We start from the raw sequence: 25,767 nt of genomic DNA, 5'->3' as shown, positions 1-25,767 counted from the left end.
TTTCGAATATCCGCATTAAATAAAGACTTATAGTATTAAAAAAGTATTCATAAAGTAATCTTTATAAGCAAATTTCTGAAATGTAAAATGTTATCAACTGAAAGTAAAGTATTTCATAGTTGTGTGAAAAGTATTCTTTATGAACAACATTATCAAATATACAAAATGGTATTAATCAGAAGCAAAGTATTTCGTAGTAGTAAAAGTATTCATAAAGTATTCTTTATGAATGAACATTTATATCATGAATATCAAGAACTAGTGGACTTTCTACAAACTCAACACTCGGTCTCAGAAAACACCACTTTACTTTTATTACTGAATACTTATATATTTTTCTTTGCAATCATTCATTGGTTGTCATTTATTTATTTATTATTAATTAGCCATTAATAATTAGTAAATGTAATTAATATATCAGATCTGAAATCCGGTGTATAAGAATTCGATTTAGGTAAGTGGCCAGCGCACTCAACTGTCGTGCTGAAGTTCAAGGTTCGACTCCCATCACCGTCAAAAACTTTTAATTTCTTAATTATATTTCTTCTAATATATGAATAACATTAATAACAATAATTAATACCTATACAACGCGTGAGCGACATTTTAACAAAAATTAAATTCTTTAAAAGCAAGAATTATTTATGATTACTTTATGAATGCTTTATGATTTCTTTAGTGGTAACAATTAATCCAGGCTAAATACTAAGGAATACTTGGTGATTACAGTATGACTTCTGTTTTGGCACCAGAGCATCTGCTGCGAAATTTCATTTAATAAATAATAATTCTTTATGAATGCTTCTGAAGCAGACATTCGTAAAACCTGAAGCTATCATTAAGAATTCTATGAAAATACTTATTAAAAAAAAGCATTCACTAAGAATTCATTACAATTTTTATAAAATTTTCCAATGCTGATCGGGAGCTTTAAGATACGCCTGATGAGCCTTAACGACTTGAGTATCTTATAATGTTCTATACTATCGCAACTATTCTTTAAAAAAACAAAACGAAATGTGTAAATGAGTAAATACAGTCAACGATTGAGTTATATATATATATATATATATATATATATATATATATATATATATATATATATATATATATATATATTGAAGTCCTTTTTAATTAGAAAAATATCTTGAATCGATAAATATTTGCGATATTGTATATCGTCCAGATGGTACAATCTCATCGTAAAGCAAATCTTTTTGTGTCAAAAAGATTTAGAAGAAATTTAAAATTCTTCAGGACAAAACATAAACAATGTATAAGTTAACTGATGTAACTAAATCAACGCATAATATAATAAAAAAGATGATCTAAATAATATAGATTCCGGAGATTTCCCAAGATATGTGCACGAGATAAGCACAAAACAATATATATATATTAGTCACTGCGGTAAATTCCGATATAAAAACAAATGGAACCAATATGAAATCATAGAAAAAAGCCGCACGCAATCGCATGGAATATTTAATAAAAAGCGATAAACGTAATATATCGATAAGCTATATAATACGTGTAAACAAACGAAAAAAGTAATGTTCCCAGCCGATAAAAGCGAGAATTCTAGAAATTTTGTAGAAATTCATCGCAATCGCTATACGTACGCAGTTTTATATACGGAATTCATTCCAATAAAATGTGATAAAAATAATAGATAAGGGCAATATTAGATAAATGGAAAGGCCGTACTTTTCCCACCCGCAGAGAGTAAACATAGGTAAACGTATATGTGCGTTTACACACTTGGGACTCATCGTGCCAGGAATCCATTATCGAAAGGTATCGAGTATAAAAGAGTCGCGGTCGCCGCTGCTATGTCACAAATCGAATTAGATCCTTGCAGAGCTAACTCGTATATCAGCGCAACGTAAAAACCGGAAAACTTGTAAGTTATATATACTTCGTACTTTTTGCTGTATCTCGCAATCGTTGTATGAATTATCCATGCTAATTGCCTTGACAAATTTTTATATCTTCAATAGCAACATGTCGAAGCTTGTACTGTTCCTTTGCATCGCCTTCTTGGCCGTTAGCATCGTCGTAGCGCAATCAGGCTGCAAACCTCCAGGATTTATCGTAAGTTGAACAAAAGCTTGTATTATTTAATTGCCGCCGCGATTAAAACGCATTTAACGATATTTCGTTTTCATTCAAAAAGAGTAATATGAAGTTTCACAATTGTGATACTATCAAGTACTTTTTTCATCAATCGATGCATTTCTTACTGCGATTTACCTAATTGTAGTCGAAACATTTAAAAAAAGTACTGTTTGTTGAAACGAAAGTTTATAATCTGATAAATAATCTGTAAATTATTTTATTTTCCATCGATCGCGCGCTACATTATATCATTATGTTTCTAGTGTTCATCGGACTCGGAGTGTTGTGAGCCGTTCGCGTGCAACCCTTGGGCTGGACGTTGCACCAAACCCATTGACCCAGCCACTGGTGGTGCAGCGACACGGTCTTAGAGCAATTAAAACTAAATTATTTATACTTTGAAAAATAAGGTTATTATAATAGAAATAATATTTAAGAGATGAAACATTTAATTGATATCTTATAAAATAAAATGATACGTGTGCTCAAGTTTAAAAAGAGCCTTTTCCTTTCTATCTCATTCAAAAACACCTACTATTTATCATTAAAGCTTTATTATGCAATTATCATACAGTTATTCACAGCAACTCATCGTTATATTGTACATACTATTTGAAAAACTATCAAAAAGCCAGGCCAGTAGATTTCAAATTCTCTTCAGTCCATCGATCGAACTGCTCGATAACTTGATCGCTCATCTTCCCCTTCCACTGGTTCACCTTTCCGCTTCTCATGAACTGTCCGTCAGTCTCGATCAGCTTGAACTTCTTATTCAGCTCGACGACTTCTTCGTAATTAACCGCCGGATTGGCCTTCATACTGGCAAAGCTCAGGTGGTCTTGCAGAACTTCTATCTCCTGGTTCTGCAAGCTCTTTCCCAAAAACTCGGCAGTCTTCTGTATCACTGATGCTAAATTCTGCAAGAATCATAATGTTTAAATTCATCATTACACCGGAACTATAACGATAAGTCGTACTTGAACACTTACAGCTTTCATATCTTCGTACTTGATGAATAAAAAGTTATCCTTATCTTTGCTGTTCCAATACCCCAGGACGTGCTTCCAGAAAGGTGCGAAGCAAACTGCGCAAACAGCAAATTTAATAAATCCGCTCACCCATATTATCGCAAAAATAGAAAGTTTTCGCTCACGTTTTCCGCCTAAAAAGAGACTGCAGAACTCGTCGAAGTCTCCTCGATAGCCCTCGAGAAGCTTGCAGTGGTGGTAGTAGGATACGCAGGTGTCCTTAGCGTTTCTCGCCACGTAGATGATCTTGGGTTTCTTCTCTCCGGTTCGCAACTGTCGTGGTAGCAGATTGAACGGCAGATGAGTTTTGATGAATCTTGGACTGGGTAGTCTGTCGATGAAACCGACGCTGTCGAGCGCAAGCTCAGGTAGATCCAGACCAGGCGTTCGCGGGATTATCGTCGTGTAGTCGAAGAGCGGAGTGTGGCTGCATGATTTAAACGTGAGTACGTAGAACTTTTGGGATATTATTTTTTTTTAACTCACTCTAAAAAGGGAAATCTCTCGGAGAGGACGACCTTGGCACCGTCGAAGTCCAGATCGTTCGCGATGCACCAGACCATCTCTTGCGTCCACGTCGTGCCTTTGTATCAACGTATTTTTACATTAATGTATTTTGATCGTTATATTAGTACAATTGAATTTTGAACTTCTTGTTTACCAGTTTTTGGAAAACTGCAGACCCAGATGTCATCGTCTCGAACTTCCATGTTCTCTATAGCATCGGCGAATTTGGCGTAATACTCCGGAAGGCAAACACCGTCGACGTTGATGTATCCAGTGCGAAAATCACTAGTGAACTTGTCTCTCAGAAGACGGTTGAGATCTTGATCGATCGCTACGATTTGCGGCGGCATGTCGGCGGTGAATTCAGTACACAATTTTACTATTTATTATATCCCACTTGTATATTTTTTATATAAAAAGTTTTTAACTATAAGTCTGCAATAAGGACTGCGAGTATATCCAAAGCATCAAAAAGCGAACGACTATTTGTAATGATCGTTGATCCTGGAGGACAAAACCGACTTCTCCGTGAAGATACTCCAAGACATGAAAGCTCCGAAACTATCGCTTTCGGTCCTCGGCATCACTCGCCGATAGCATCTCGAGAAAAACTGCTGCCCCTGTCGTCGGGCCAAACTCTTTTATACACACGCACAAGTGCGTAAACGAGCAAATCGTTAAAAAAAAAGACCGGCGAATAGTGTAATATTGTTTTTCCGGCCAAAGCCACTGGAGCAAGGTCGAGAGTTCGCAGGCTTATTCTCTTTCTTTCCTTCTGCTCATTGTTCTGCGCTGGCTGTGTTACGGACTTGACCTTCGGCTTTTTTTCGTCTACCTCGCGATAGACACTTTTTTGGCTTTTCCGGGTTCGGGAGATTTCACGGATGAGCCGCGCGTAGATTGTTTCGCGGGATCGTTCAACTCGATAAAAAGGAGCTGATTCGCTGTACTTATGCAACTTGGTGACGAGGTCTTATTTGCGTAAATGTATTATGTAATTAATATATTTATATTTATATTGGATGGAGACACGGGAATTATTTCGCCTCTGTATTAAGTAATGTGAAAATTCGTACAGAAAACTAATGCATTTTCCGAGTAAACCTATGTTTTCATTACGGCAATGAACGTTTGAGCTTTTCACAGTAAAAAAACACTTGTTTCTTCTAAAGACTTCCTCGTATGCGAAATGCGGTAAGGTAATCGATTTAATGGGAAATTTATGATTCAATAAAAAACGCCAACCTTCGCGTGCTTTAACTTGCTAGGTATAGTAATTTACGAATACATTTATATGCTTGTTCGTAAATAATAAATAGTTATTGTACACAATTATAAACATTAAATGTCTATTGGATTACATGCTGTAAAGTCAAAGGGGGATTTCTAATACAATAGTGTTGAGCCAAAGGCCAAGAAAGAACAAATTTTTTGCAAATTTTAAATAAATTTATTTGTTATACTTTGTTCTTTTTACAGTCACAATTTACAAGGTTTAGTTAAAGTCATCTATGTCATGTATACAAATCAAAATATGCTTAAAACTGAAGTGTTTCAAAGGACTACAAATAAAAAGTACTTGTTAACTACACTACTATAAATCCACATGAAAATTAAAAAAAAAGGCACTAGGTTAGAATGCTTGGATAAGGCATACATTTTGATTACTTGATACAAATATTTAAATAATAAACTTTTTACTCTAATACGAATACGATTTGAGAAATGGCAAGAAACAAACTTAATTCTAAATGTGTACTATGTTTCAGGTACTAGGCTCATTCTTTTTCATTAAATTAAAGCCTTTCTAAAGGTATTTAATACAAAAATATTCATAAACAGTAATCCTTTAAATGCTTGGTAAAATTGATGCATAATCTCATCTACATTGTACTTTATTTAACTTGAGAATTTTAATGATTAACAAAAAAAAAATCAGACTTTAAATCTCAGCCATTTTTTTCTTTTTGCATGAATATCTACATAATCCTTATTAGATTCAATACTTTATTGGAAACTATATTATGGTATGTTTCTTAATTTAGATTACAAAAACTGTCATGTTTCATAGATACTGATACTAATAGATGATACGTGCTGATATTCATTTATTTAAAAAGGTACTTTCAGTCTTGTTACGGTCGATTCGAAAACAGGTTAATACTTTAATCGTTATTAATTTAGTTTGTTAAAAAATGTATATTTTGAAATTATTTTATAATGTCAAACGCCTTTTTAAATAACACGTAATCAATTATTATTCTTAGGGTGAATTCATAGGGTGTAAAACAAAGAATGCAAAACTGATGACATGAATTTACAATTGTTAAATGAAGATTATACGATGGAAGTGCATTGTAATATTTACTAAGTACTTTTTTTAATTTATCTACGTATTATTATCACTAATAATTATTTCATGTCATCATTGCTGTCATATCATTTAACACCAAATGTCTGACCTTTAAACTAATCTTTTACAAAATCCGAAAATTTTTAATCTTCGAATTCTTTCACATATTTGTTATATTTTCTACTTATTCTTTATAAAATGTTCAGAGATAAAATATTTCATCGTCAAAGGAAATCTATTTTACAAATAAATTATATAATTACAGTTATGAAATTCTTAGTTACTACTTATAAAGTCCAAGAGTATTGTTATTTTTAAAAAAATATGCGCAAACTGTACTTTAAAAATATTTTTAAAAATGTATCACTTATTCAAAGATCTGAAAAAGGATTTTTTCATTTGATTTTTGTACAAAAGTTAATTTAAAATAGAGTGTTTAAACGTTAGAACAAAAATTAAATAAATCACCGGATGAAATTTTATTTCTTTGCGTTCTCTGCATCTAACAGTATATTCGACTTTCGTATCGCCTTAATTCTAATAAAATAATGTCGCCACTTGAACTATAGAACACAATCGATGTTATAAATTTGAAATGACGCTTACACTTTGCGATAGGTCCACCTGTCCTCTTAGCACTTTCTGCTGAAGTTTTTTACCAAATATTTTGGCCATTAATTTGTTGCACCGACCTTCTTCTTGCAACTGTTGTTGTCTGCGTTTTGCTCGAACCTCGGTAAGCTGGAAGTATCGCTTTCGTAATCTTGCCCTCATCTCTTCGTCCGATATTTTCTTTTGTACACTTTCTAAATAAATACCCATGATAATTTGTAAATAAGCCAATTAGTTTTTACAAACTAATAAATAATCATTATAAAATAAACTTACTTGTAACTTTAGGCTGTTCAGGCCCCGTAAAAACATTAGTAGTCGTTGCCATTGCTAATAATTGCATCCGCCTATCTTTTCTAAGTTGCCGAAGTCGTTGAATTTCGGAAACATACTGTCGACGTGTCTCAACATTATCCGCAAACCCAGGGTTGTTAGATGCCAAACATTCCTACGATAAAATCAACATTTATTAATTTAAAATATACTACTTCACTTTAAAAAAAATCTAAAACCAACCTGCAACGTGCTTTTCCTTTCATTATAAAACTTGTTCACTTCCACTTCTCTGCACTCGCAATCGCAACGCTTAATCGTGCGTTGTAATCCTCGACATGCGCAGCGAGTGCCATTGCTATCATTAGGAAGTTTTACTCGTCCTCGTGACCTGGAACTCGGTAAAGGCACATTCTTTTCTATACTTTTGATTTCCATATTGATTTTGCCACACTGTCCAGTCTCACTGTCTCCAGCCTCCTCTAAATCTTGGTCATCGTCGACAAACGCCAGTTCATAAGCTACTGCTTTGGGATAACTCTTGGGAACACAATTGCAACTGCGATCTTTCTGATAGATTGTGCCGCAAACACGACAACATTTATAATCACTTGACGCGGAATCATTCGTACGCGCACTCAGCTGCGGACTATAAAATTGTCATTAGTCATTGAAATGAAAAAATGAATATGAATAGCGAATACCAAATTAGGTTTCTTACCTAGGATACGATTTCGGACGATCCTTCGTCTTGTTTCCACAACAACAATTTTGTGTATTTGCTTCTCTAGCCGATTTACCCAAAAAATACGGTTGACCTTTTTTATTCGAATAATGGCTGTACTCTGTTCTCGCGCTTGACGTTTCCTCCACTCTCTTACATTCACAACTGCAGTTAGTCGTGGTGCTTTTTTCGAAGAGTTTCTTTGTCGGAGGTTTGTTTATCTGCATTCTTCCAAAACCGCGAACCAAATTTCTATTTTCACACTCACAATCTCTACCGCACTGACAGGATGGCGACTCGGGTAATTTATATCTTCCGCAAGAACACACGGGTCCTGCGTAACAAACAATAAAATATAAATAAAATTTACATTCATTTTGATCAGTGAACTTAATATCAATATATGTTTTTTTTTACAAACCTTGGCATTGACGATTGTCGCAAGTTTTGCTTGCTGTCGCTGATTTCTTCGGTCTATCCTCTTTGTGTTTGACATTAACTTTGTGTGACATTTGATCATTGATTTGACAAGTACACTTTAACTTTGTTGCATTCAACTGATTCTTCGTCTTTTTTGCATCTTCTGATCTAGCCTCGCTCTGATATTCATCTCTATCGCCGTCAGAATACAAGTATTGCATAGGTGGATTTTTTAATGTACAGCATTGGCAAACACGAGCACCGCATATACAACTCATTGGCTGATCGTTTGAATGAACGGGACAAACAGAAGCAGAGGCCAGTAGTGGAGACTTAGGCGTTTGCGCGTATGCGTTTGCTAGTTTTTTGTTTGGACTCTGAATTCTTGCTGAAACGATCTCGCTGCTCGTTTTGGAATAAACCGCCGAATACTCAGTAGCTGTTTGCGTGCCACTATTGCGTTTTTTCAAACGTTTTACTGCGTTCAATTCAGGGGGAGGACAATTTGCGAGGTTGCAGTGCGAAGACCACTGCCTACTTAGCTGACCATCTTCGACCAGAACTTCGCCGTTTTGATGCCGGGGATGATTGGTCGGAGGTAGCGACTTTTGCGGCTTTGAGATTGACTGCTTAGATTTCCGGGGAGATGATTTTGATCTTTCAGGCTTCGTTTTTGTTTGTTCAAGAAGCTTCTTAAGGTTCGACAAGTGGCTGATTTCATTGGTTATCCAAATGAGTTGGTTTTGCTTCTCCATTTCGGCGTAAGAAACTAGCTTGGCATCAGCGGAATCTGATTCATTACAGTGCCGTAACTCGTATCTGCGCTCAGATGCAGTCGCAGGCAACCGCCAGTCTGCGCTGTTGCCTGCCTCATTACTCGAGTCCACTGGACTTGGTCTATCGATAAAAACAGGAGAGAATATGAATTTTTTTTCAAATATATTTAATCGATAAAATCTAGTGAAAATGCAGAAAAAAATATTTTTACCTGCTATTAACAACAGCGTCTAGAAGAGCTCTGTTCTGATCCTGCGGCGAGCTATTGGAAGTAGAAGTTATGAACATGTTTTTAATTTTCGCATTCTTATTATACGCTCTCTGAGGTAAAAAACATTCAGAGCTTTCGCTTTTGTTAGTTGGCGTATTACTGCTGCACCGCCTGTCACAGTCATCTGCTCTCAAGCCCATCCTCGCTTTTCTGCCGTCCATCACAGTCCTATCCGTATTTCTATCAAATTTATCACTATTGCTGCTTTCAATTTCAGCTATTGGAATAAAATAAAAAAATTAATTTTATTTCAGAAAGTTTACGCATTTATGCAACAGGGGTGCTACACGGTGTAATATTTACCAGGAATATTAATGATTTCTTTGATAGCCCTAGCCTCTTGCGTAGGTACTGTTTTTTTCGGGCTTTTTTTCTTTTGCGAAGGTTTCCAATCGTCGGACGAGTCGGTAGTGTTCTTCGCCAGAGCTTGTATAATCTCCGTTCTGTACACCTTATTCCTCGCATCAGCTGGGTTCCATGGGACATTTTCTTCGAGATTATGTTCAATCTTATCGTCCGTGTATTTGGCGGTAACAAGCCTCTTCACTACGTGATGTATCAGACGCTTCTTCACCTGCTTGTCTAGTTTGTTCGCATCCACAAGGCTTTTCAGAATGTTGACACTGCGTTCGAGATCGCGTACCAAGTTATCCGAGTCACCCCAGAGCTTTTCGTCGATGCTCGAACTCGTGTTAGGCATCGTTGAGTTCGAGCGGCCAGTGTCAACCGAAGAGACCTGACTTGTGCTACCGTTTGGCACATTTTCATAAATGTGTCCTAAAAATCGCAAATTTAAATGTCATTAGATTGTAAATTTGCAAAAAAATGTTTTTAAAATTGAAATATTTACCTGGAAAATATTCAAAACTGTTCGCTCTACCAGTGACATTATTTTCCGTGTCATCAGCTTGAGGGGTCAGGGAAGCATTTTGCGAAGAATCAGAACTGCTCTCTTCCTCTTTTTCGTTTTCATTCTGCTCCTCTTCCTTAGAAGTTGAAGCATCTCTTGTATTGGGAGTCTTGGGATTCTGCACCTTATAAGTACTTTTCGGATTTTTCAAAATCGAATTCAACGACCTCGGCACTAAACTAGTTGCTCTTTTCGGAAGCGGTGGCTTTTCTTCCTCCTTTAAATCAAAAGTAATAAATTTGTTAAAATTAATATCATGTTTCCCAAGTTTCCCCCGTGTTAATTAATTTAAAAAGGCTTTCATTTTTGTTAAAGAATCTACATCTTTGAAAATTCTGAATTTCAAAAAACAAAAAAGAAACGTCCTAACTAATCACCTTGGGAACGGAGACCTGCACTCCGACAGACTCTTGCGCGCATATTCTGAAACTCGTTTGTATCTGCTTGTTGCAAGTCATAGGCTTCTGATTGTTTACGACTGTCGCGATGGAAGAGGTTGAGTTGAAAATGAGCTTGGGCGCGGCTTTTTCGTTGCCGCACAGGTTCAGTTCGCTCTGGCTGCGTTTCAACGGATATTTAGACGTTGGCGAGGCCAACAAATTCATCGACGAGCTCTTCTTTAGCGGCGATATTTCCGTCGGTTCGTCCACGGGTTTTTCGTCGTTCTTCGAAGAAGCGCTTGTGGCCGTTGGTGGCGGAGTTGACTGCGGTGTTGCGGCTGCGGATTTTTGATTCGATTCTTCTTGGGGGAACTTCAGGGCGAGCGGGAGCTTGAAGACGTTGGCTGACTTTGGCGTCTCGATAGTGTCTTTGGCTTCCTGTAAACACTAAGTGGAGATTATAGGCAATGATTGCGAGATAATAGTAACATAATTTGGAAATCACCAACAAACCTCAAGTATATCCTTTCTACTCTTGGAACTTGCGACTTGGTCAGATTTGACCTCATCCCCCGCGACGATACCAGGGAGATGATTCTTCACAATCGGCGTAATCTCGACCTCACTCTCGCTTCCCGAAACATTTCCAAGCAATAATAGAGGCGTCGAGTTGGCGTCTGGTTTACCAGCCAATGTCTTGGTCAATCCGTTGCCACTGCCGTTGGCTTTGGAAGTAAGAGAAAGTACAGCAGCTGCAACGCTGGTCCGGATAGCTCCTGGCGACTGTTGTTGCTGCTCGGTGGTGACACCTTCGGGGTCAAGCCTGAGGGCGGCAGAACAACCACGGGCCAAGGCCATGCGCTCAAGGGTGCTCAATTGCTTTGAGCTCGAGTATAGGTAGCCTACGTCTGCACCGCTGTCCCACTCAAGCGGAGGTTTATGTGACGCGACGCTTGACGTCGGGGACGGCGCTTTTCGTGGGTCACCTGTTGACTCGCTCAAACTTGGGGGCTGTTGTTGCTGGTCTTGTTGATGTTGGTCTTGTTGATGATGACGTTCTTGAAAAGAGCACTCAACGGCTTTTTCTTCAGTTATGACAAGACCTTCGTCGTTGCTGCTTGTGTTTGCAGGATATTGCTCGTGCTCTTGTGCTTGTTCTTGTTGTCGCTGTTGTTGTTGCTGCTGCTCCTCGTCGTCTTGGTCTTGATGACTGTCGGAGTTGGTTGATTGTTGTTCTGTCATGGACTGTTGATTAAGTAAAATTTTACAGTTTAATTTTACTAACAGAAAAAAAATCGATAATTTTATGCATTCATTTCCAATAATTATCTATGTGAAAATGAGTACTCGCTTTCATAAAATTACTATCACAATAAAGTAATAATCATTAATATAAAAAAAATGATTTTAAGAATAATTTCAACAAATAAATTAATCATACTTCAAATATATTAACACACTATATCATGAACTTTTTTATAGTACATGCCTCAATTATTTAATTCATAAAACACAATTAACTGACAGTGAAAACTAAATTAATTCTGATGAAAGGCACCTTAACATAAATAGAAGATCCTTCAGTAGAAGAAGACTGTCCGATCAACGGAGGTCTGATCCAGCGTCGTCTTTCCTTAGGAATATACGACTTCAAATTATAATCCTGGCCAATACAGCTCTGCCTCTCAGGTGCGTATTTAGGACTTAGCTCGTAAATACTGTAATAATACTTGGAACTCTCCGTTGCATTGTAATTCGAAGAGGGCAATGCAAAATACTGATGCAGATTTGAATTCTGAGCGTACCTGCACAGACAATTTAATTTTAATACCAATCAGATCAGATCAGTGCCATATTTCCTGACAGTCCATGTCTCTGCGAGCATAACTTTCGGACAACATGATCATTCTCTCGAAAGCTTGCCTTGCGTCAGATGAACAAGAACAATCAAGCCTTTGTTTACCTACTTTTGATAATACTCCATCACTTGAGAGGAGAGCGCTTTGCTGGCCGCTGCTCCCAGAGGAACCTTGGCCTGGCCAGTCACACCAGTAGCGGCGTTGACCAGTCGCCAGGACGACCTCCGTTCTCCCTCCTGACGAGGTGAATCCTCGTCGCGTTTCTTACGTCCGTTCTCCAAACTGGACTCCGAGTCGTAGTCCATTATAGTTTTTCGAACCCGGAGGCAGGTCACATCTTTGGTCTCTCGAGCGAACTCCTCGCACACGAGTCACTACTGATGCCGAGTCTGTCCTCGAGTCGTCGTCGCACATAACGCGGTGCACTGTACCCTCGCTGATGCCTGTCATACACGCACAGCGGACAGGACTCTTGAAAACAACAAACAACGCCACAAGAGATGAGGTTATGATGCGATGCTACTATTATAATCACACAACTACGATGGGCGCGCGATGCGCAATTTTCCAGATTCCGGAGGGCACTTGGTGCGATGCCAACGAGGCCGACGGGTTTGCCGCGGTTGTCCGGCTCCGGTCAGGCGCGACGAGTTGACACGATGGACACTCGAGTTATATTCAAATTATTGTTTACATGTCGATATATATGCGGGACGTGTATCTTGCGATTCGAAAAACGTCTGTTTGGCGACGCGCCGCGGGCACATCCCCCCACTATTCCAGACGCTTTTACTACTCGCGTTCGCGCCACAAAATGGCGTGGCGATGAGTCAGTTGCGTCGGTAGGTTCGTTTGTCGCGTTTATCAATAGCACAGACGAAGATAGCGATACAAGAAGCGGCAGGGATGAACAGACCTGTTCTTGGGATCGTCGGCTATTCTTTTTGCAGCGGATTTTTTATATTTATCTCGGCCAATGCGAGTGTGTGCGGCTGGATTCTGCGACCGTCATCTCGCAAGCGTTGATATTTGCGCTTAAAATTTCGAACTTTTCAAATCCAGTTACTCCATGAAAAACTGTATTTACCCATGTTTGAGCGTGAGATCAAAAAAGAATAACATAAAGAAGAAATTCATACCGCATGCATATTCTTAATCTTTCATTCATTCTTTTTCGGAGCTCATAGCGCGAAAAATAAAAATTTCCAAAATAAACCGAGAATTACCATATTCGGACGCACAGAAAATCCGAAAATAATAATTAATCTATAAATAGCCTGAAATGTATGTTTTTCAAAAAATATCGTTAAGTATACATGATCGGTAGAGGAATAGCTATCTCGATTGCGCAGATATAGAGACTGTTGTCGCGCGGAGCAGTCGACGGCAACGCCAGCTACAGATGATTTCACGTGCTAATAATGGTGGCCCGGACACGTTCTTCCCGATTAATACTGCAGAGCAGCAGTAGCGACGTCGAGCTGTGCCAGGAAAGCCCGAGTGCTCCCCGCCCGCCGCCGTCACGTTCCAGCAGTAGCAGCATCAGTAGTCGTCCCGACTGCGTGGCCCTCGGCTCGTGAGACGCTTCTCTCTCACACGCGAGTACGATTTGACAATAGTTGTTCTCTCTCTTCGACAACCATCAGGTCCCGGAGATATCCATCATCATGGACGACTGGGGTGAGTTTAGTGCCGCCAGATGTTCGATAAATCTATCTCTTCGTCTTTTCCGCATTATGAAGGGGCCACAACTCTTTTTTTTACTTCCTCGCAGATTCCGACAAGATCGAGGCGCAGTTCGAGGACCACCTCGCGTTGCGTTCCAACAAATGGGAGGGCGAGGACGAGGAGGAGGAAGTCCTGGTACGTGCTGCAAAAAATACTATTTATTGTTTTAAGTTGCACAGACGACTCGGATTGAGACGGGGTGACCCAGATGCCCCCGCAGGTGCGCGCCTGCTGTGTTCTGGCACACATAACCTGACACCGCACACGCGGCTATCCCGTACTCTCTCTGTTCTGTCTGTCTCTATCTCTCTCTATCTCTCTTTCTCTCTTTCCCTGCCACATGGCCAACTTTCCCTAAGCCCTTTTCAATCGCGAGCTTGCGCGAGATCGCGAAACTTCACTCATCGATACTACCCGCTCTGTACTTTCTTTTTCGAGCTATTTGCTTCAAAACTCTTCTGCAGTTTGTTTATTTATTGAAAAAAAAGCCTGGTGCTTTTGTGATCTGCATCTGGAGCTGCATAGTTGTTCTTATAAGGAATACGAGTACAAAGATGCTTTGCCTGCTTAATCGTTATTCCAGGTTTTGGCATCTGATGATCAGACTGATTATGGGTAAACGGGTTATAGATTGTTAAATTCTTTACTGTCTCTTCTACTTGTTGCCCTAATAGATCAATCGAGACTTGGCACTACAGAAGTTTAATATTTTGTCATAGTATAACAGTTAGGAAGCCAATACATTTTTTAAATTACATATTAATAATGAATACAGGAAAGCTGGGAAGATATGAACGATGAGAAAAAGGATGTTGAGAAAGTCCCTGCAGAAGTCCCAAAGGCAAAGCCAAAGCCTAAGAAAACTTTAGCCGAGAAAATTGAAGAGCGTGAGGTTTGTAAAGTCATAATCAACTGTATTCAAAGTAATAACCATTCTAGAGATAAATATTAACTGTTTATTATTACTGCAGAGAAGAGCTCGTGAAGAAGCCGAGCAAAAGGCAAAGGAAAAGGAAGAAGCTCTGACACCAGAAGAGAGAAGAGCTGAGATGCTCAGAAGGCAAAAACTGCAAGAGGAAGCCGATCTGCGACTTGCTATGGAAACTTTCGGTTTGTCAAACCTTGTAGACTTTAGTTCTCGTAAACCTCCTAAAGAGAAACGCGAAAAAAAATAATGATAACTGTATTATTACTTTCGTCACTGATTCGATCACTTAAAGAGATGAAAAAACTATAAGTGATAAAAATTTACAGAAGCATTTAGATCAAATGCAAAACTCGAGCATAATCAATTTCCTATCTCTCTGAACTCTATAAAGCGACTGTGATTTTTATCGAGTGAAGACTAGCAAAATTAAATTATGTAAAATTTTTCGTATTAAATTTTAAATGTTTTCTAAGCACTTGGCAATATTCATTGTAAAACAGCTCTCAATGTTAATGCGTTGCAAGTATATGATTTGTCTCATAGCTAATGTCTTTCTTTTAAATTATATATAATACTCTTGGAAAAAAATTTGTATTCTTGTATGTGCTTTTTATACATACATTGATACCCATATAGTTTCATTGGTCTTACCTATATGAAATTGAATATATATGTGCATAAGTGCTAAATTATTTTAAAAACTGCATTAGATTCGATTGATTTTCTCCTATATGAAAATTAATGTGACTGATGATACTGCATAATAATTTTTAACCTGCAAATAATAAATACATTTTCTTACACTAATTGTATTTAAGTATATCAAAATTTTTTTCCTGGGACAGTTAGAATATTCCCAGAATTTAGATTTTTAAAATAACCACGACTATACTGACACAACGGTGATAAAAAAAATTAACTGAATAAGCTGTATCGAAATAGTAGCAAAAATTTTTTCTTTCATTACGAATTAATTTAATTATTTAAAACATTACGTCGACTTGAACAGTATTGTAAACGATATTTAAAACGAGTTAACTCATATTTATATATTTAAATATTAAAAAACACATCTCGCTCGATTATTAAATTTTAGATTTAAAATTACACAAAGAATAATTTTTTATAGTATCTTCATGAAAATTTTGGTTGAGCTTTGGGGATCAATAAGTATATGCGAGATATATAATTAATTTTTACCACTTCGACTTTACTATATTACAATTAAATTTATTGATAATGTTATTGTATTTCAATAAAAGTTGATATTTCATAAAAACAAGCCGTTGTGTCTAAATGAGTTTTTGAACACCTTGCTTATCATTGCAACTAACTTCATTTTCAGAATGCAAGATCTGATTTAATTATTAGTGCTTCAAACTTCAAAATTTGCAAGTATTAAAACGTTTGTCCCGGAAATTAATTTTGTTGCTACTATTAATATTTTAACACTAATAATTACGAAATATTACAATATACTAAAAATTAATTTCGAATATTTGCATGATCTTTATTATAGTACTAAATTATAAAAAATAAATCTAATTATTTTACATACCAGACAATTTGATACATGACAATAAAATTAAAACTTAATTTGTTTATTGTTTAAGGAGTGACAGAAGGATCTTCAGGCATTGACGCTATGATGCCAACAAACGCAGATGAATTTAAGGAGTTCGCTGATGCGTTATTAACGAAAATCAACCAGTTCAATAAACACACAGATTTCCCATTGTTCGCAGAAGAATTAATAAAGAATATTTGCCTGACTCGTAAGTTACAATTAAATATTTTCAATATTATGAACCGAGTATTAAAAATGACTTATTGAATAATGAATACAAAAATTTCAAGTGTGTTGGATTGAAAATGTTAATTTAGCAACAACTTTTTTTTTAGTTCCAGTTACTTCTTTGAGGAAAATAAAAACAACGGTAGAAAGTTTGCACACTGAAAAAGCAAAAATGGATAAGGAAAAGGCAAAGAAGAATAAGGGCAAAGGAAAAGCTAAACTGAAGATGGACGGTGACGAGCTCGGTGATTTCGGATCGTATGACAACGACTATGATGACTTTATGTAGCGACTTTGTACAGTCTTGTACATTCTAGTCGCGCGGTAACAGAGACACAAACACATACCTATACTAAATATAGCAGAATTGCAACAGAGTGCAAAAGAACATGTACTGTTTACTGTACCATTATTCGCGAAAAATTTATAACTGCAAGATTAATCTTATACATATTGAGTGCAGGCGAAGGCAAATAGTTACTTCGTCAATTTTAAATGAATGCTTTTTAATGATGCCATAATTCTGTTACTATTAATTATTTCTATGAAAAGATAAGTATATCTCGAGATTAGAAAACAAAAAATGTATAATGACAACAGAAAGTTTTTTTTTAATCGAGTTCAACGAACGCATTGTATTATACATCCATTTTATAAAATAACTAGTTTTAACATAAATATGGCACAAACTAAAAAAAGAACGAAAGGCGCCATGATCAGATTGATTAGTAGTTTTTTCAATCAAAGCGCCAAAGTTAAACAAATGCACTAATTTTGAAAGAAATATATATACATATAAGTGCTATAGGCTTTGTTATGAAAAGAATTTGTACATAATCTTTCCATTTACACTGATCCTCTCTTAAATTTTTGATTTATTAGGCTACTAATATTACAAGATTGTTCTTTTATATCTCCAGTTTGACCAAAATTATCTGGTCCATCAAGTTAATTTACACTTTAAAGAATAGTAAAAGAAATGTTAAAGTCAATGTTACTGAAAAATAATGCAAAGCAGGTTGTATTGAAAAATATTGCTCTGCTTTAAAAATACCCGTGAGATGAAGGTATAAGTGTTCAGACATTGGTAAAAATCTAGTGCATGTCTGAACACTGTTACCGTTACCTTGAATCTTAAAATACTGCTGGCGATATTATATGCTTAATCAAATTTTGAAAAAGCGTTTTTTTAACAGGTGTGAGTTAAGTTTAATAAATATAATAAAATTAAGTTGAATATAGATGTTCTTTTTCACAAAAAAGAAGTTTGCATTGTCCTTTTTACGTTGAAAATCAAAAAACAAATTATTTAGTTGGATACTTTGGCTTTTTTGTCTCCAGTTTCAAGGAAAAGTATTTAGCTGTTAATCAGTTCAAAACTGGATTAGCGGTGATTATATGCCTACAAATATATATAGCGAATTCAATTCTGAAAATTGTATGCATACATTTATAAGCACATATGCCAGGACTGGAGATAAGTTGGTTTTGAAAAGATTATATTCCTAAATAAAGGTTGATCATAAAAGTTGCAATTTTTTTTATTTCTCATTTCCTCAAATAAAAAATAGATTTTTACATTTATAATAAAAGTTTCAATATACAACGATATCATTCATGTTTAGCAATATACACTTTATGCAATTGTATTTCAAGCAATATTCTAAAAACCTCTTCTTCAAAAAGTCAAGTCTTAATTTTGGGCTTCAATTTACAAGGGAAAATTTAAACTGAATGAAATAAAAAGTTGTTTATACATAAGTTGTTATTAAATTAAATAGTTCTAATCGATAAGTAAAAAAAAGTTAAATTAATTGTTACATATTTACAAAAAATTTGTGTTGAAACTGCTAATACCTTAAGTTTTACATTTTATGGATTTAAATTCAATTTTGCAGCTTCTTGCCTTATTACAGATATCAGTTCTTGATTTATTAAGAAAATAAACCTTAAACCAGCAATCTAAACAAAAAAAAATGTTTAAAATCAATCCATTGCATGAAAATTACCAATACGAAATTTATATAATGATATAACCATACCTCAATGACACTGTTGTTATTTAGTTTCATTTTATTGCCGGCTAAAATTGGTCGACTGTCAACAAATATAGGCCGTTTTCCTTCCGACGATAGAAAAAAGTCTCCGTTATTTCTTAATCGAATAGTTCCTTGACGTCGCGATATCTTCCATGCTGGTCCTTCCAATGTCAAATCAACATCTACACTGTGATCTTTTGTGCACCGGCCAACTGTTATCTATGCATCAAATATGTTTTTATAAATTAAAAAATATCTGTTAGACTAATATACGGTAATTGAATAAAAAATTTTTTTTAATTCGAAAACTCACTTCCCGTGATCTCATGAGATATCTGACCAGCCTTCCTCTGAGAACAGCCAAAGTCTGATTGTCAAAATCTGGCTGATTATTGCCTGTAACATTGTCAACCAGAACTTGCCACCTTCCCAGTTCGTTTTCTAACATTCTAATTTCTTTTTTATTCTTTCTGTCTACCATCTGAAGTTCTCCATCAAGAATTTCGTCCTTGTGATCTACTAATTCTCCATCATTGATCAGGTCTTCAGCATCTGAGAAATTTAAAACACTATCTCCCCTGGGCAAACTTTGGACTGTTTGATCTGGTAGCAGATGATACTGCTTCATCAACTGCCAATGGGCTAATAAAGCTTTGGCTGTTCTTGCAGGATAAAAAGTCTGGGCATTTGCTTCCAGGAGATTTTGAAAATCTTCCAAAGTTGGCTGTGAAGTCTATATAAAAAATATGAATTATTTAAAATTAATAGATATAAATATTTATCATACCCCTGGATAAGAGTACGAGACTTACCGATTTAATTGTTCCAAGAAGATCTTCTTCACTTTTGCTGTATAACGTTCTTGCTTGTACACTAGCAATCAGTTCAGGATGCAAATTACGCATTGCTTGTACAGCTACCCTGGAAACTGCACTGTCGTACAAAAGAGCATACCATCTCTGTTGTATTTCTTGTAACGTAAAACGACATGAAAATTTTGTTCCTCTATGAACCTAAAAAAAAGTTAGTTTTTACATAAAATCATCAAGTTTTTAATAAGACAATCTAGACAAATACAAACCATTCTTAGATCATTTGTTTGTTGTACACCAGTTATAAGAGCTAAATCATCTGTTGGCTTCCAACGACCAAGATCTTTAGTAGCATTTATAGAATGAGGATGGTTTTTATTCTTTTTATTTTTTCTACTACCACTGCTAGTACCACTTGGTCTACTGGGCCTACGGTTTGGACGTTCAGGTTGAAGAATTAAAACTGGTGATGGTATGGGATTAGGTAAAGTTTGAGGTGGCATCAGTGCATCTGGAGGCCCAGAAGAAACTGACACTGTACGGGATCGAGGATTAGACTTGGTAGCTGCTTGGGATGGTTGGAGGTTAAATGTTGTTTCCACCAGCTCATCGTCAAACTTTTTACGCTTGATTGTTCGCGAAGAACTAAAACGTATGAAATTTTTGTCATAAAATAAATCAGCCATTTGAGAATTATACTGAAACAAGATTAATTGAAGGAAATCAGTTTCTAACCTCCTTCTTTTAGTCCCCATAGAATCCAAGGATGATGTATCCATTGGCAAATTTAACGCCATATTTGTAACTGATCATTCGGGATATACTTAATCCCTTTTCTAATTTAAAACAGTGCTAGACTAAGATAACAATCGAACTTAATATTGCACAACTTGACAAAGAATACGATAAAATACGAGATAAAAAGCAAGAGTTAATTGTTTATTTCTCTTGTTATGGTTGCTGTCGCCATATTCTTTTTTTACTCCCTCTCTCGCACCAAACGCAAATTGCGCATGCGCGTATTTATGACTGGAAAACATGGCGAAAAGAACCGGGAAATATATAAATAAAACGCATACAGAAGTTTCGGAATTCAAATGTTATTCAAATTTAAACACATAAAGTAAATCCATACTCTATGTATACCTATGTGTATATAACACGAAACCAAAATGGTTCAACAACGAATGTAGGTGGCCCGGAACTAATCCAAAACTGCTTTGTTTTGGTGTAATGTTTTAGTATAATTATAATAATGAGCGATTGATATCGCTCTCGCTTGTGCGTTCGTAAAAGCATCTATATATCTATATATACCTATAGGTATACTTATATATAGTGTTCTTTCGAGCAGTTCGCTTCTGCTGCAGCCTGTCCTGAGTCCTCCCCCCAGAAAACATCGCATGCTGAGCAACATCAGCGCAACCGTTGCTCGGCGCGTTTGCCGTCATATTGCCGTCATTTTGCGGTCAGCTTTTGTCAGGCGCACTGTAAGCAGGCAAATTGTCAGCACGCGTGCCGACAAATTGCGGGACATGTTGAAGTGACAATTTGCCTGCAATTTTTCAGTACACTGCGCTGTTTGTTTGCAATGTAACTTATAAAAAACAGCGATGATGTTGCAATGCATTTTGTTGTTCAGAAATTAAGTAATTTTTTTAATACAATATCCCGTTTCGGAGCAAGGATGCAAAGCAGACGCCATCATATTTGGAGATGTGTCTTCTGCAGCAGTCTACGTTTACTCTAGCACCGCGCAGTAGTACAAATTGGAGCAGCAGTAGAAGTTTAAATAAATATATTTACAAGAGTTATAAAACGAAAACTATGTGTGTAGTGCAGTTATTAACTCTAGTGCAGTATTTCTCATGAGTTTTGTGCAGTTCGGAGTCTTCAAAAACATAACCATGAGTATGTATACTTTGACCTAACCTCACAATCAATCTCAGTCATATTTAATCAAAATTAAAACAGAGATTGATTGTTAGGACATTGCATTTGAATTATTCTATAAAATTGTTTACTTCAAGTAATTTGTTTATTTAGCAGGGTCAGTACAAAGTTGTAGCAGTAATTGAACATCGGCCAACAAACTTGAACATGCGGTGGGAAGAGGCTGACCATAGGAAGCAGCTTTTTGGAAAAAATAAAATGTATGGTGCAGCAGACTAATATCTTGGTCTTCAAGAAAATGTTGGCTTACATTCCTGCAATCATGTGAAAACTTCCTCTTTGGGTATCGTGTTTTTTAGAGGGAAATCAATAAAACTACGTTGGATCACCTTCATGTAGTCACTGGAAAAGCAGAAGTTATCATCGAGGGTAGCAACAGCATAGAAGGCCTGTCCAGGCGGCTGTACAGGAAAGCCCAGCCTTATCAGCTGCGAGTGAAAAGCTGACAGTTCATCAGTCTCCAGCAACATCAACTGGACGACTCTCAACATTTCCTTTTTATTTGCCATAGATTCCCATCGTATAAATTTACAGTTTTTGTTTACAATATATTTGTAGTTGCAGGTTCACAAACGGAGAGCAGATTTAAGAAGCTGACCATCCATCGCACTTTCCAATAACATCATCTTGGAGGACTCTCAACTGGATTGCTATCTAGCAGGTATGTGTTGAACAAAATTTGTTAAGTCAAGTTTGCTGAGACAAATAGCTTTGTAATATATAGCCAGACGCGCATACCAGTTTGCGGGTGTGTCTTTACAGGTAAAGTATGACACAGAGTAGAGTAGAGAATTCATACACTGACAAGATTTTTCAATTCTTTTTTGGATAGAGGTCAGTAAAATTGTACAGTTGTTATAAAAAGTATTGCAAAACCAGCTACCGTAGCAGATTTTATTTAACTTCACCCTGTGACACTGTTTACCTGAACAGCCAGAGGCGCATTACCAGTTTGCGTGTCTGGCTGTTCAGGTAAACAGTGTCACAGGGTTAAGTTAAATAAAATCTGCTACGGTAGATAGTTTTGCAATACTTTTTATAATAACTGTACAATTTTAGAGACCTCTAACTAAAAAAGAATTAAAAAATCCTTTCAATGTATGCATTCTGAAAGGTTCATGACCAGTAAAATTAATTTTCTTTTTTAGATAGAGGTCAGTAAAATTGTGCAGTTATTATAAAAAGTATTGCCAAAGTATCTGCCAAAGCAGATTTCATTTACCTCTACTCTGTGTGGCTGTTTACCTGTGAAGCCAGAGGCGCATACCAGTTTGCGCGTCTGGCTGTTCAGGTAAACTGTGTCACAGGGTTAAGTTAAATAAAATCTGCTACGGTAGATAGTTTTGTAATACTTTTTATAATAACTGTACAATTTTAGAGATCTCTAACTAAAAAAGAATTAAAAAAGCCTTTCAATGTATGCATTCTGAAAGGTTCATGACCAGTAAAATTAATTTTCTTTTTTAGATAGAGGTCAGTAAAATTGTGCAGTTATTATAAAAAGTATTGCCAAAGTATCTGCCACAGCAGATTTCATTTACCTCTACTCTGTGTGGCTGTTTACCTGTGAAGCCAGAGGCGCATACCAGTTTGCGCATCTGGCTGTTCAGGTAAACTGTGTCACAGGGTTAAGTTAAATAAAATCTGCTACGGTAGATAGTTTTGCAATACTTTTTATAATAACTGTACAATTTTAGAGACCTCTAACTAAAAAAGAATTAAAAAAGCCTTTCAATGTATGCATTCTGAAAGGTTCATGACCAGTAAAATTAATTTTCTTTTTTAGATAGAGGTCAGTAAAATTGTGCAGTTATTATAAAAAGTATTGCCAAAGTATCTGCCACAGCAGATTTCATTTACCTCTACTCTGTGTGGCTGTTTACCTGTGAAGCCAGAGGCGCATTACCAGTTTGCGCGTCTGGTTGTTCAGGTAAACAGTGTCACAGGGTTAAGTTAAATAAAATCTGCTACGGTAGATAGTTTTGTAATAGGTTTTATAATAACTGTAAAATTTTAGAGACCTCAATCTAAAAAAGAAAATTAATTTCACTAGTCAAGAACCTTTCAGAATGCATACATTGACATGCTTTTTAAATTCTTTTTCGATTTAAATTAAAATTAATAATAAGAAATTAAATGATGCTATTATTTTTTACTGTTTTTTGAATTATTGAATCATGCAATAACTTTGTCTTTTACTTTATAAATTCTTTTCTTATATTGTTAGCCTTTCTTATAATCATAAACTGAATAAACTTTATATTTTTTAGGTGTATTAACAAAATCATCGCACGGACGGAGGTTCATCAGAAGGTTGGAGAGCTTCGGTGCCTTTTAAGGGTTCAAGGGATGAGCCTCACAGGGAAGGGCGAGGTCGGGGCCCTTTCCAACCACCCCCCAAAAAAAAAAATTAATATAATTTCTTTGATTTATTTCAGGATTTCCTTTTGCAATCCATCCGCAGCCCACTTTCGTACTAGTTAATCTATACATCAGGTAAATGTTTATTGAATATATTAATTATATATTATAATAACAATTTTAATATTATATTTATTCATTATTTGTTTTACAGGTTTGCTGTTTACTACTTCAATAACCTGATGTCCATTGGCAAATAATTTTATACTTGTTGTATTTAAAAAAAATGTTTTAATGTTATAATAAAATTAAAAAATAAATAAATTTGTAGATTTTTGAATTTGCGCGCCTTTATTTGTAGATTTGTAGGTTAGGAACGCTCGCCGAATGCGCATCCGCGCTGTCAAAATGACCGCAATATGCCTGCAATATGACGGCGTGCACGCCGGCATTTTGCGCGGCGTACAGCGCCGCGATCCGCGCGCTCGGCAATTTGACCGCAACTTGACGTCAAAAAGCCGGGGTAGTTTGCCCGCTCGTGCGCGGCGTGCGCGACGTCATGTTGCCTTCAAATTGCTTGCATTTTGCCTTGCGATGTTTTCTGGGCCTCTATTTGAAGTGTTTGTCTATACTTACACATTTTATATAGAGAAAATACAGATTTCAGATACAGAATATCAAATTTATAATAAACTAGATATCATTAAAAACAAATTGTTGTAGCAAATAAATAAATTCTTCAAAATGGCGATGGCAATGTTACAACGGCGGGCAAACGTAAGTTTTACTGCTGTATACAATTAACAGAATACCTTTGTAACCTCAAAATTGCAATATAGAGCAAATGTTTATCTTACAATTTTTTCAAAATTTATTATTTTATGACTTATTTTAGGTCCGTTTGCCCCCTGAGGTCAACCGAGTTCTTTACATTAGGAATTTGCCCTATAAAATTACAGCTGAAGAGATGTACGACATTTTTGGCAAATATGGAGCCATCAGGCAAATACGAGTGTAAGTTTTTAATGCATTATTTATTTTCAAATGTTTGAATGCTTGAATTTAATCAAGAGTCTGTCTCTGAATAAAAAAAAAAAATGTTTTTTAGAGGGAACACGGCAGAGACCAGAGGAACAGCCTTTGTAGTTTATGAAGATATCTTTGATGCTAAGAATGCATGTGACCATCTTAGTGGTTTCAATGTTTGTAATCGATACTTGGTTGTGCTATATTACCAGAGCAACAAAGCATTCAAACGTGTGGATGTTGACAAAAAGTTGGAAGAAATTGACAAATTAAAAACAAAATTCAATCTCAACGAAGATAAAAAATAGTGATATAGTGTGATTAGGACAATCGATAATGGATAAGAGAATTTTATCAAAATCTACATTCATGACATTGCGTACACTTCGATACGGGTGTAGAAGGTGATTATTTAGCTTTTTGATGTTTTCCAGAAAAGTCACGAGGTAAAAATGACCTTCGACACCATTATTGAACTATATTTTAATATCATAAGAACCTAAAACTCAGTTCAAATATGTGACTTTTAAATTAGAGTGGTATAAATATAATAGAAGCAAGTGTTTTTATCAAATGATAACAGTTTATCTTTTGCTTAGTTTATCCCATACATATTTTCAAACAAAACAACCCCAATCAATTTATTCTCTAGCTGAGCGTTTCAGTACAAAGACATGATTTGTAACTTTTTAAATAACTATGGCTCAAGTAAACAGGTTCAAAGTCATCCTAGAATAATAAGTTAACATTATAAATTTAATAAAAAAAAGACATTTTTACTGATAACTATATTTTTATTCCTTTTTTTACAATCAAACAATATTTTCTTTTGGCCTTAGTTCAACATATTATTATAAGAACGCTTAATACGAATTAATAATAAATTTTCTGCT

The 25,767-nt window shown here is 36.0% G+C and overlaps 6 protein-coding genes across 8 annotated transcripts; 3 read left to right on the top strand and 3 right to left on the bottom strand.

Moving 5' to 3' along the window:
• The first annotated feature begins 1,768 nt into the window (after nt 1–1,768).
• On the top strand, nt 1,769–2,616 carry LOC103315732 (omega-conotoxin-like protein 1). Its single transcript, XM_008206101.4, has 3 exons — nt 1,769–1,903; nt 2,001–2,094; nt 2,382–2,616. The coding sequence occupies exons 2-3, from the start codon at nt 2,005–2,007 to the stop codon at nt 2,487–2,489; spliced, it is 198 nt and encodes a 65-aa protein (XP_008204323.1). The 5' UTR covers nt 1,769–1,903; nt 2,001–2,004; the 3' UTR covers nt 2,490–2,616.
• A 39-nt stretch (nt 2,617–2,655) lies between these two features.
• On the bottom strand, nt 2,656–4,921 carry LOC100679616 (luciferin sulfotransferase-like). Its single transcript, XM_003424714.5, has 5 exons — nt 3,808–4,921; nt 3,633–3,729; nt 3,272–3,573; nt 3,108–3,202; nt 2,656–3,035 (listed from the first exon to the last, which is right to left on the bottom strand). Exons 1-5 carry the CDS (start codon nt 4,001–4,003, stop codon nt 2,742–2,744), a joined length of 984 nt encoding a protein of 327 aa, XP_003424762.3. The 5' UTR covers nt 4,004–4,921; the 3' UTR covers nt 2,656–2,741.
• A 159-nt stretch (nt 4,922–5,080) lies between these two features.
• On the bottom strand, nt 5,081–13,590 carry LOC100679581 (ras guanine nucleotide exchange factor R). Of its 2 annotated transcripts, none has more exons than XM_031931411.2 (12): nt 12,341–13,590; nt 11,932–12,178; nt 10,887–11,618; nt 10,371–10,820; nt 9,934–10,210; nt 9,387–9,860; nt 9,024–9,300; nt 8,037–8,932; nt 7,613–7,949; nt 7,135–7,540; nt 6,895–7,066; nt 5,081–6,812 (listed from the first exon to the last, which is right to left on the bottom strand). In XM_031931411.2, the coding sequence occupies exons 1-12, from the start codon at nt 12,535–12,537 to the stop codon at nt 6,589–6,591; spliced, it is 4,689 nt and encodes a 1,562-aa protein (XP_031787271.1). In that variant the 5' UTR covers nt 12,538–13,590; the 3' UTR covers nt 5,081–6,588. The 2 variants fall into 2 exon arrangements, with proteins under 2 accessions (XP_031787271.1, XP_008204274.2); XM_008206052.4 differs by having other exon boundaries at nt 5,125–6,812; nt 10,371–10,811; nt 12,341–13,003.
• Nucleotides 13,216–18,211, top strand: LOC100122713 (eukaryotic translation initiation factor 3 subunit J). The gene is made up of 7 exons (XM_001606266.6): nt 13,216–13,516; nt 13,585–13,912; nt 14,007–14,095; nt 14,736–14,852; nt 14,932–15,070; nt 16,502–16,663; nt 16,791–18,211. The coding sequence occupies exons 2-7, from the start codon at nt 13,900–13,902 to the stop codon at nt 16,970–16,972; spliced, it is 702 nt and encodes a 233-aa protein (XP_001606316.1). The 5' UTR covers nt 13,216–13,516; nt 13,585–13,899; the 3' UTR covers nt 16,973–18,211.
• Nucleotides 18,194–20,560, bottom strand: LOC100122703 (microspherule protein 1). The gene is made up of 6 exons (XM_031931413.2): nt 20,270–20,560; nt 19,804–20,179; nt 19,535–19,735; nt 19,036–19,455; nt 18,726–18,941; nt 18,194–18,645 (listed from the first exon to the last, which is right to left on the bottom strand). Exons 1-6 carry the CDS (start codon nt 20,329–20,331, stop codon nt 18,556–18,558), a joined length of 1,365 nt encoding a protein of 454 aa, XP_031787273.1. The 5' UTR covers nt 20,332–20,560; the 3' UTR covers nt 18,194–18,555.
• Nucleotides 20,561–22,011: 1,451 nt separating this feature from the next.
• Nucleotides 22,012–25,660, top strand: LOC100122695 (splicing factor 3B subunit 6). Of its 2 annotated transcripts, none has more exons than XM_031931416.1 (6): nt 22,012–22,148; nt 23,758–23,800; nt 23,926–23,983; nt 24,063–24,625; nt 24,744–24,862; nt 24,957–25,660. In XM_031931416.1, exons 4-6 carry the CDS (start codon nt 24,593–24,595, stop codon nt 25,180–25,182), a joined length of 378 nt encoding a protein of 125 aa, XP_031787276.1. In that variant the 5' UTR covers nt 22,012–22,148; nt 23,758–23,800; nt 23,926–23,983; nt 24,063–24,592; the 3' UTR covers nt 25,183–25,660. The 2 variants fall into 2 exon arrangements, with proteins under 2 accessions (XP_031787276.1, XP_031787275.1); XM_031931415.1 differs by having other exon boundaries at nt 23,758–23,860.
• The last annotated feature ends 107 nt before the right edge of the window (nt 25,661–25,767 follow it).

This window comes from Nasonia vitripennis, chromosome 5 (assembly GCF_009193385.2).
Source record: "Nasonia vitripennis strain AsymCx chromosome 5, Nvit_psr_1.1, whole genome shotgun sequence".
Taxonomy (NCBI): domain Eukaryota; kingdom Metazoa; phylum Arthropoda; class Insecta; order Hymenoptera; family Pteromalidae; genus Nasonia; species Nasonia vitripennis.
The sequence above is the reverse complement of the archived record's forward strand: the minus strand, read 5'-3'. Positions and strand labels throughout refer to the sequence as shown.